Genomic DNA, 11,036 nt, shown 5'->3' on the forward strand with positions numbered 1-11,036 from the left:
GTTTTTGTATGAAAAGTCACTTCTGGTGAAACTTCATATTAAAGTACAAAGTTCGTTTTGGATTGACAAAGAAAGTTGAAATAGACAGTTTTTGTATGAAAAGTCACTTCTGGTGAAACTTCATATTAAAGTACATAGTTCGTTTTGGATTGACGAAGAAAGTTGAAATAGACAGTTTTTGTATGAAAAGTCACTTCTGGTGGAACTTCAAATTAAAGTACAAAGTTCGTTTTGGATTGACGAAGAAAGTTGAAATAGACAGTTTTTGTATGAAAAGTCACTTCTGGTGGAACTTCAAATTAAAGTACAAAGTTCGTTTTGGATTGACAAAGAAAGTTGAAATAGACAGTTTTTGTATGAAAAGTCACTTCTGGTGGAACTTCAAATTAAAGTACAAAGTTCGTTTTGGATTGACGAAGAAAGTTGAAATAGACAGTTTTTGTATGAAAAGTCACTTCTGGTGGAACTTCAAATTAAAGTACAAAGTTCGTTTTGGATTGACAAAGAAAGTTGAAATAGACAGTTTTTGTATGAAAAGTCACTTCTGGTGGAACTTCAAATTAAAGTACAAAGTTCGTTTTGGATTGACGAAGTAAGTTGAAAAAGACAGTTTTTGTATGAAAAGTCACTTCTGGTGGAACTTCATATTAAAGTACAAAGTTCGTTTTGGATTGACGAAGAAAGTTGAAATAGACAGTTTTTGTATGAAAAGTCACTTCTGGTGGAACTTCATATTAAAGTACAAAGTTCGTTTTGAATTGACGAAGTAAGTTGAAAAAGACAGTTTTTGTATGAAAAGTCACTTCTGGTGGTACTTCATATTAAAGTACAAAGTTCGTTTTGGATTGACGAAGTAAGTTGAAAAAGACAGTTTTTGTATGAAAAGTCACTTCTGGTGGTACTTCATATTAAAGTACAAAGTTCGTTTTGGATTGACGAAGTAAGTTGAAAAAGACAGTTTTTGTATGAAAAGTCACTTCTGGTGGAACTTCATATTAAAGTACAAAGTTCGTTTTGGATTGACGAAGAAAGTTGAAATAGACAGTTTTTGTATGAAAAGTCACTTCTGGTGGTACTTCATATTAAAGTACAAAGTTCGTTTTGGATTGACGAAGTAAGTTGAAAAAGACAGTTTTTGTATGAAAAGTCACTTCTGGTGGTACTTCATATTAAAGTACAAAGTTCGTTTTGGATTGACGAAGTAAGTTGAAAAAGACAGTTTTTGTATGAAAAGTCACTTCTGGTGGTACTTCATATTAAAGTACAAAGTTCGTTTTGGATTGACGAAGTAAGTTGAAAAAGACAGTTTTTGTATGAAAAGTCACTTCTGGTGGTACTTCATATTAAAGTACAAAGTTCGTTTTGGATTGACGAAGTAAGTTGAAAAAGACAGTTTTTGTATGAAAAGTCACTTCTGGTGGAACTTCATATTAAAGTACAAAGTTCGTTTTGAATTGACGAAGTAAGTTGAAAAAGACAGTTTTTGTATGAAAAGTCACTTCTGGTGGAACTTCATATTAAAGTACAAAGTTCGTTTTGGATTGACGAAGTAAGTTGAAAAAGACAGTTTTTGTATGAAAAGTCACTTCTGGTGGTACTTCATATTAAAGTACAAAGTTCGTTTTGGATTGACGAAGTAAGTTGAAAAAGACAGTTTTTGTATGAAAAGTCACTTCTGGTGGTACTTCATATTAAAGTACAAAGTTCGTTTTGGATTGACGAAGTAAGTTGAAAAAGACAGTTTTTGTATGAAAAGTCACTTCTGGTGGAACTTCATATTAAAGTACAAAGTTCGTTTTGGATTGACGAAGAAAGTTGAAATAGACAGTTTTTGTATGAAAAGTCACTTCTGGTGGAACTTCATATTAAAGTACAAAGTTCGTTTTGGATTGACGAAGTAAGTTGAAAAAGACAGTTTTTGTATGAAAAGTCACTTCTGGTGGTACTTCATATTAAAGTACAAAGTTCGTTTTGGATTGACGAAGTAAGTTGAAAAAGACAGTTTTTGTATGAAAAGTCACTTCTGGTGGTACTTCATATTAAAGTACAAAGTTCGTTTTGGATTGACGAAGTAAGTTGAAAAAGACAGTTTTTGTATGAAAAGTCACTTCTGGTGGAACTTCATATTAAAGTACAAAGTTCGTTTTGAATTGACGAAGTAAGTTGAAAAAGACAGTTTTTGTATGAAAAGTCACTTCTGGTGGAACTTCATATTAAAGTACAAAGTTCGTTTTGGATTGACGAAGTAAGTTGAAATAGACTGTTGCGAACGCAACAGGGCAACAAACACGCGACACGAGAAAATTCACTTTTCTTAATACGTTTATTTAATACCTTAATAGTAGGCTCACGGGGACGAATTAAAAAATCAAGCGTGTTCTTTAGCGCGGTTGGCTTGTTACTGGGGCCCAGTTCGCCTGATTCCACGCGTGTCCTCCGGTCATCGCCTTTGCCAACAGGTCATCCCTTTTCCTTCGTGTGTGAGTGAGCGCGCCGGACTTTCTCCACTCAGGGCTAGATTCACTCACGCCCGCGCTTTCTGTCAAACCGGCTGTCATCGACGTTGATGTTTGTCAACACTGGCCCCCAGTGTTTTGACTTGTCAAAGCACTTCCCTGTCTGTCGATGTCAATAGCTGCTATCTTAACCGCCGGTCGTTCGCACGTCGTTCCGTTCGCTAGACGCACGTGTACTCGACGAACCGCACCGTCCTTCGATTGTATTGCGCGTATTACTCGCCCTTTTGGCCAACAGCCGCGCGGGAGAGTTTCATCCACAATCAAGACTACGTCTCCTTCCTTGAGCGGTTCACGGGGCTGATACCACTTTGTCCTTCGGGTCAGGGTAGGAAGGTAGGCTGCCACCCATTTTCGCCAAAATATATTCGCGTAGATTTGTGACGTTTTCCAATTGTTGCGCAGCGTGTCCGGCGAGTCGTCTATAGTCACAAACGGCTTTACTCCAGCTGATGAACCTAAAAGCAAGTGATTTGGGGTTATTGGTTCATCCTCCTCACTATCAATTGGCACATCCGTCAACGGACGAGCGTTCACTATATGCTCGACTTCGATCAGCCAACTGCTGAGTACCGCGTCCGTTGGGTGTCGCGTGAATCGGATGTTGTGTAAAGTCTGCTTGACCGTCCGGATTAATCGCTCCCACGCTCCCCCAAAGTGTGGTGCGGCTGGCGGATTGAAGACCCATTGAGTGTTCGGTAAGTTCATCGTCTCGATCATCTCATCCATGTCTACTTCTTTTAGGGCCTCTCGAAGTTCGCGGCTCGCTCCGACAAAATTTGTTCCTCGATCCGAGTAGATTTCCACCGGCGTTCCACGACGAGCTATGAAATTCCTCACCGCTAGTATGCACGCACTGGTCGACAACGACGGAACTGTTTCAATATGGATAGCGCGCACCGTTAGACAGGTAAACAGTACCCCCCATCGTTTTTGCGTCTTCCGTCCATCAGCCACAATGAACGGTCCAAAGTAGTCGATTCCGGTGTAGCTAAACGGGCGTGAAAACGGCGATAATCTCGCCACGGGTAAATCTCCCATCATGGGCTCGCATACAGCAGCTTTACGCAGTCTACAGAACTGGCAATTGGTTCTCACTCTATGGCATGCTGTTCTTAACGCGGGGACATCAAATCTTTGTCGTACTTCGTTGATAACCGTCTGGTGATTTTGATGCCTATACCTACGGTGATAATCGTCTACAATGAGATCGGTGACTTTGCCATCTTTTGGTAGGATGATCGGTCTCTTAGTATCGTAGCACGCATGACTGCAGGCATCGATTCTGCCTTTGACGCGTAGTATTCCATCAGTATCCATATAAGGACTACGTTTTATCAGTCGGCTGTTGCGAGACAATGCCCTTCTGTGGCTGGTGGCAGTGGTTTGATCCATCAACAAGCGATATTCTTCGGGATACGTACACCTTTGCACCTCTCTGATGATAGTCCGTTCGGCTAGTTGCATTTCTCGAGCAGTTAAGGGACCTGTCTGACGGTTCAACGGTTGTCGAGCGTTGTTGAGAAATCGCCACATGTACCCGACTGATCTTAGCAACCGCTTCCACCTCGAAAAACGATCGAAATCAATTATCGCACAGGTAGACACATGAGTGTTGATGATCTTCCGTTGCTCCTCTTCGGTGGTTGACGTCGGGGATGATTCGTAAGTCCAACTTATTTCTGCAGACGATAAGAACTGTGGACCTGTAAACCACTGGCTTGCCGTTAGATGTGCGCTGAGCTTGGACCATTTAGTTGCTTCATCGGCCACGTTGAAATGCGTTGATATCCAGCGCCACTCCCTTACATCAGTCTCCTCTAGAATCTCGCCTACACGATGGGCCACGAATGTGCTGTATCTTCGGTGATCCGACCGCAGCCAGCAGATTACATCCTTAGAGTCTGTCCAGAAAAAGGTACGGTGCACCTTCTGTCGATGAGCTTTTTTTATCGCCTGTGCTAGGCGAGTACCCAACACTGCTGCTTGTAGCTCTAGTCTTGGAACTGACATATACTTAAGAGGTGCTACCCTTGTTTTCCCACCTACGAGGATGACTTCGATGTTCCCGTTTTGTTCGTAACGGAAGTAAGCGACTGCAGCGAATCCGTCAATCCCCGCATCTACAAAGATATGAAGCTGTAGATTATTTTCGTACAATTCGATTTGTCGCCGATAACATCGTGGAATGGAAATGCTCTCGAGCACCGATAAACATTTCGTCCAACTCAGCCACTTTTCATACTGTACCGAAGGGATCTCTTGATCCCATCCTATACCTGCTCGCCATACTTCTTGCAGAATGATTTTGAGGTAGAACAAAAATCCGGCGATCAATCCCAATGGGTCGTAAATCGACATAAGCAAACTTAATAGTTGGCGCTTTGTTGGTACTGCTTTGCCGTCTAGAAAGCTTTCGAGCGATGACGGAGTTTTGAAGCAGAAGGTGTCGCTCCGCGAGTCCCACCACATACCTAGGACCTTATTTGGTGTTGAGCTGGGCTCCAAGGTTAGGTCCTTTTGTTGGTGTTCGCTACTGTCGACGGCTTGGAGAACTTCCACTGAGTTGGACATCCAATTATGAAGGGGAAACCCGCCCTGAGAGTGAATGAACGTCACATCTTCCGTTAATTTGATGGCCTCGGTTACCTCTTCAACGCTTGCCAGCATATCATCGACGTAATGGTCCTCTTTGATGCATTTCACTGCCTCGGGGTATTGCTCACCAAATCGATCCGCATTAAGGTTCTTCACGTACTGGGCACAGCTTGGCGAGCATGAGGCTCCGAACGTCATCCTAAGCATGACGTACTCGTCCGGTTCAGCTTGCTCGGGGTTCCACTTCCAAAGAAAACGTTGACTTTGCAGGTCTTGTTCATTTATGCGGACCTGGTGGTACATTTCGGATATGTCCGCTGCCACCGCTATTCTTCGCTCCCGAAAGCGTTGTAAAACACTTGAAAGCGGCGCGAGGAAATCTGGTCCTGTAGATAAGGCGGAGTTCAATGAGTGTCCGCGAAAGATTGCAGCGGCGTCCCACACAATTCGAACTTTATTAGGCTTGTTCGGATTGAACACAGGGAATATAGGTAAATACCACACCCGTGGATGGTTTGATAGCTTCTCTTCAACGGTTAAGTGGCGGATGTAGCCTTTCTCTACGTACTCTCTCATCTTTGCATTCATGACGTCTCTGAGCTTTTGATCTTTGCTCATCTTTCGCTCGAGACAGTCCATTCGTTTCAGCGCTAAGCTTCGGTTTTTAGGGAGTACGGTATCGTTATATCGCCATAGTAGCCCCGTAGAGTATCTACCCTCCACTAAATTCGTATGCTTAGCCAAAAGTTCCAAAGCTCGTTCATCCTCTTTGGACCGGATAACGTCATTGACCACCCCTCGAGGAGCTTCTAAAGCAAAGCTTCCCTTCAGGGCATTATCTATTCTTATCTCGATGTCTCGGCACTCGCATAGTTGGGCACGATGTGACGATATTGTTTCGCGTACAATGGGATAACGTCCACTGCTGCTGCATAGGCCTGATACCACCCATCCAAGACGCGTTTTTGTTGCGACCGGTTCGTCGATAAGTCCTTCTACGGTTTTAAGGGGACGGGTTAAATGATAATTATCCATACCTAGTAGTATCCGAGGGGCTGCAGCGCTGAATGATGGAATCGGCAGGGAGGATAGATGTACGTATTTTGCGCCGAATTGGTCCATATCGAGGCTTTGTGTGGGTAGTCCTAGTCTACGAACCGTGCGGATGGCCGGTACCCTATAATGGCGATCATGGCCTCGAATGCCCGAGATGTTGATGCTGACTTCAACCGACTCCGGTTCATCGCGGTGCTGGCCCCCGGTCCAACTGAGGCAGAGAGGTTTCGGATTACCGCTAAGACCAAGCTCCTGGGCTAGAGTGTGTTCCATCAGGCTAACAGACGAGCCTTCATCCAGTAACGCGATCACATTTACTTCTCGTTTATGGGCGCGTAGGGTGATTGGAATATATCGCAGCAATACTTCGCGATGAGTTCCTACGGAATGAGAATTAGTGCTTTCGTACTTGCCAGGATGTTCCATGGTTTGAAAATTATGAAGTAGCGTGTGGTGTCTCTGGGAACATCCAGCCTTTCCACAGGGTTGTTGAAGCCGGCACTGGTTTTGATGTCGTCTTAAGCAACATTTGCACACGTGATGATCGTTCACGTATTTCCAACGGTTCTCGGCACTCATCCTCAGGAACACATCACATTCAGTCAGGCGACTGCACTCGTCGTCACACGCACATTTTCTTAGCTCGGTTTTGCTCGATTCAGCTTGTCTTACAGTCGATAAGACTTTCTGGCGAGGCTGAGTGGTTGTATGGCTTGGTGAGTGGACGTTGACGTGTTTAGGAGATTGCTTTTCGTCGCGAGCGGCTGGTCTTGGGCTTACCCGTAACGCACCATTTCTAACCTTCGTCATCCATCGGGCAAACTGTGCTAGAGTGACGCTCGGGAGGGCATCACAGTGCATACCCCAGTTGAGACGCAGTACTGGTGGGAGACGCGCTACTAGCTCCTCAAGCAGAGGCCCATCGTACGTATTCTCCACACCGCTTTTCCTCACTGTTGCGCAGATTTCCTCTACTTCCAGGCCGTACTCAACTAACGTCTCTAATTTTTCCATTTTAGGTAACGGAGCTTGTCGTATCTTGTCTCGTAGTGTGGCAATAACGAGTTCTGGTCGTCCATACATCGACCTCAACGTCTCTAGAACTTCCGAGAGGTTATCCCCGTAATAGAGGCGACGCTTTACAGCTTTCAGTGCATGGCCCTTCAGCGCTTCTCGCAGGCGTTGCATATTTTCGCCATCGCTATATCCGCACAACCGTGTTGATTCCTCAAACGATGCACAAAACATATCCCATTCATCGGGATCGCCGGAAAATATGGGCAGCTTTCCGCTTACGACCTTTCTTGCTGAAGCCTGGCTGCGCGTTATTTCGCCCTCGGTGAAATTCGTGTGGTCGAATGCGGTAGAACACGGATGCATGAACCCGATTGCACCCCGTGGGTCGGCTCCATTTCGGTTCGTCTCCATTTTGCGTTCCATGGAAGACAGTCTCTCCATGATGGTAGCAAGCGTGCTGGAAAGCATTGTACTGGCCGCCTGAGACTTACACCTGGAACACTTCCATCCTCTTCCTAGCGCAGCTTCGCCTTCGTCGACGCACGCTACATGATGTTTTCGGGCACACTCACTACATTTCGCCGTTTCGCCTCCTAATGCTCGGTCACAGGAAGCGCATGGTTCCTCGATCGGTAAACTGCCAAACGGGGCGGTACACTTTTCCATACACGCCTTAATCCCCTCGAACATTCGGCTTATCTCCTTCATCGAATCGGGTTGGCCTTCAACGGCCGGGGTTGACACAACGTTCTGCTCGATCGGGTTTGGTCTGCAGTTATCGCACATCCACTCGCGATCATAAATTGTTTCATCCTCTTTGATACACTGAAGATGAAACCAATCTTCGCAAGCGTCGCACGCGACCATCTTATCTTCCTTTACTGCCTTACAGATTACGCACGGCTTTTGGTTCTCCATTGTTCAATCCTACTTTCAGTCCGATCACGAGCGTTCCGCGATTAGTAAATGTTCCGAATTTCCTCAGGAATCTTACAATGACTTGCAACGCGGTAACTATTGAACTCTGACACCGTGGTAGTGAAAGGCAAGCTCTTCCGATTTTCCTCAAGAGTGGAACTGATTTTCACACGTATTCACAGCACCTAAGTTTCTCTCGCGAGGACACAGGCAGTCTTTCGAACTGGATAATTAGCTTGTATAATACGAGCTTGATTTTTTAAAATGTTGCGAACGCAACAGGGCAACAAACACGCGACACGAGAAAATTCACTTTTCTTAATACGTTTATTTAATACCTTAATAGTAGGCTCACGGGGACGAATTAAAAAATCAAGCGTGTTCTTTAGCGCGGTTGGCTTGTTACTGGGGCCCAGTTCGCCTGATTCCACGCGTGTCCTCCGGTCATCGCCTTTGCCAACAGGTCATCCCTTTTCCTTCGTGTGTGAGTGAGCGCGCCGGACTTTCTCCACTCAGGGCTAGATTCACTCACGCCCGCGCTTTCTGTCAAACCGGCTGTCATCGACGTTGATGTTTGTCAACATAGACAGTTTTTGTATGAAAAGTCACTTCTGGTGGTACTTCATATTAAAGTACAAAGTTCGTTTTGGATTGACGAAGAAAGTTGAAATAGACAGTTTTTGTATGAAAAGTCACTTCTGGTGGTACTTCATATTAAAGTACAAAGTTCGTTTTGGTTTGACGAAGAAAGTTGAAATAGACAGTTTTTGTATGAAAAGTCACTTCTGGTGGTACTTCATATTAAAGTACAAAGTTCGTTTTGGATTGACGAAGAAAGTTGAAATAGACAGTTTTTGTATGAAAAGTCACTTCTGGTGGTACTTCATATTAAAGTACAAAGTTCGTTTTGAATTGACGAAGTAAGTTGAAAAAGACAGTTTTTGTATGAAAAGTCACTTCTGGTGGAACTTCATATTAAAGTACAAAGTTCGTTTTGAATTGACGAAGTAAGTTGAAAAAGACAGTTTTTGTATGAAAAGTCACTTCTGGTGGTACTTCATATTAAAGTACAAAGTTCGTTTTGGAATGACGAAGTAAGTTGAAAAAGACAGTTTTTGTATGAAAAGTCACTTCTGGTGGTACTTCATATTAAAGTACAAAGTTCGTTTTGGATTGACGAAGAAAGTTGAAATAGACAGTTTTTGTATGAAAAGTCACTTCTGGTGGAACTTCATATTAAAGTACAAAGTTCGTTTTGAATTGACGAAGTAAGTTGAAAAAGACAGTTTTTGTATGAAAAGTCACTTCTGGTGGAACTTCATATTAAAGTACAAAGTTCGTTTTGAATTGACGAAGTAAGTTGAAAAAGACAGTTTTTGTATGAATAGTCACTTCTGGTGGTACTTCATATTAAAGTACAAAGTTCGTTTTGGATTGACGAAGAAAGTTGAAAAAGACAGTTTTTGTATGAAAAGTCACTTCTGGTGGTACTTCATATTAAAATACAAAGTTCGTTTTGGATTGACGAAGTAAGTTGAAAAAGACAGTTTTTGTATGAAAAGTCACTTCTGGTGGTACTTCATATTAAAGTACAAAGTTCGTTTTGGATTGACGAAGAAAGTTGAAAAAGACAGTTTTTGTATGAAAAGTCACTTCTGGTGGTACTTCATATTAAAGTACAAAGTTCGTTTTGGATTGACGAAGTAAGTTGAAAAAGACAGTTTTTGTATGAAAAGTCACTTCTGGTGGTACTTCATATTCAAGTACAAAGTTCGTTTTTGATTGACTAAGAAAGTTGAAAAAGACAGTTTTTGTATGAAAAGTCACTTCTGGTGGTACTTCATATTAAAGTACAAAGTTCGTTTTGGATTGACGAAGAAAGTTGAAATAGACAGTTTTTGTATGAAAAGTCACTTCTGGTGGAACTTCATATTAAAGTACAAAGTTCGTTTTGAATTGACGAAGTAAGTTGAAAAAGACAGTTTTTGTATGAAAAGTCACTTCTGGTGGTACTTCATATTAAAGTACAAAGTTCGTTTTGGATTGACGAAGAAAGTTGAAATAGACAGTTTTTGTATGAAAAGTCACTTCTGGTGGAACTTCATATTAAAGTACAAAGTTCGTTTTGAATTGACGAAGTAAGTTGAAAAAGACAGTTTTTGTATGAAAAGTCACTTCTGGTGGTACTTCATATTCAAGTACAAAGTTCGTTTTTGATTGACTAAGAAAGTTGAAAAAGACAGTTTTTGTATGAAAAGTCACTTCTGGTGGTACTTCATATTAAAGTACAAAGTTCGTTTTGGATTGACGAAGAAAGTTGAAAAAGACAGTTTTTGTATGAAAAGTCGCTTCTGGTGGTACTTCATATTAAAGTACAAAGTTCGTTTTGAATTGACGAAGTAAGTTGAAAAAGACAGTTTTTGTATGAAAAGTCACTTCTGGTGGTACTTCATATTCAAGTACAAAGTTCGTTTTTGATTGACTAAGAAAGTTGAAAAAGACAGTTTTTGTATGAAAAGTCACTTCTGGTGGTACTTCATATTAAAGTACAAAGTTCGTTTTGGATTGACGAAGAAAGTTGAAATAGACAGTTTTTGTATGAAAAGTCACTTCTGGTGGAACTTCATATTAAAGTACAAAGTTCGTTTTGAATTGACGAAGTAAGTTGAAAAAGACAGTTTTTGTATGAAAAGTCACTTCTGGTGGTACTTCATATTCAAGTACAAAGTTCGTTTTTGATTGACTAAGAAAGTTGAAAAAGACAGTTTTTGTATGAAAAGTCACTTCTGGTGGTACTTCATATTAAAGTACAAAGTTCGTTTTGGATTGACGAAGAAAGTTGAAAAAGACAGTTTTTGTATGAAAAGTCACTTCTGGTGGTACTTCATATTAAAGTACAAAGTTCGTTTTGGATTGACGAAGTAAGTTGAA

The 11,036-nt window shown here is 42.1% G+C and overlaps 1 protein-coding gene across 1 annotated transcript; it reads right to left on the reverse strand.

Annotated features, from left to right (window-relative positions):
• Positions 1-2,573: 2,573 nt before the first annotated feature.
• Positions 2,574-8,105, reverse strand: LOC128309254 (uncharacterized). The gene is made up of 2 exons (XM_053045627.1): positions 4,991-8,105; positions 2,574-3,391 (listed from the first exon to the last, which is right to left on the reverse strand). Exons 1-2 carry the CDS (start codon positions 8,103-8,105, stop codon positions 2,574-2,576), a joined length of 3,933 nt encoding a protein of 1,310 aa, XP_052901587.1.
• Positions 8,106-11,036: the final 2,931 nt, after the last annotated feature.

The sequence above is a fragment of the Anopheles moucheti genome, unplaced genomic scaffold (genome assembly GCF_943734755.1).
Source record: "Anopheles moucheti unplaced genomic scaffold, idAnoMoucSN_F20_07 U1, whole genome shotgun sequence".
In the NCBI taxonomy this organism is placed as follows: domain Eukaryota; kingdom Metazoa; phylum Arthropoda; class Insecta; order Diptera; family Culicidae; genus Anopheles; species Anopheles moucheti.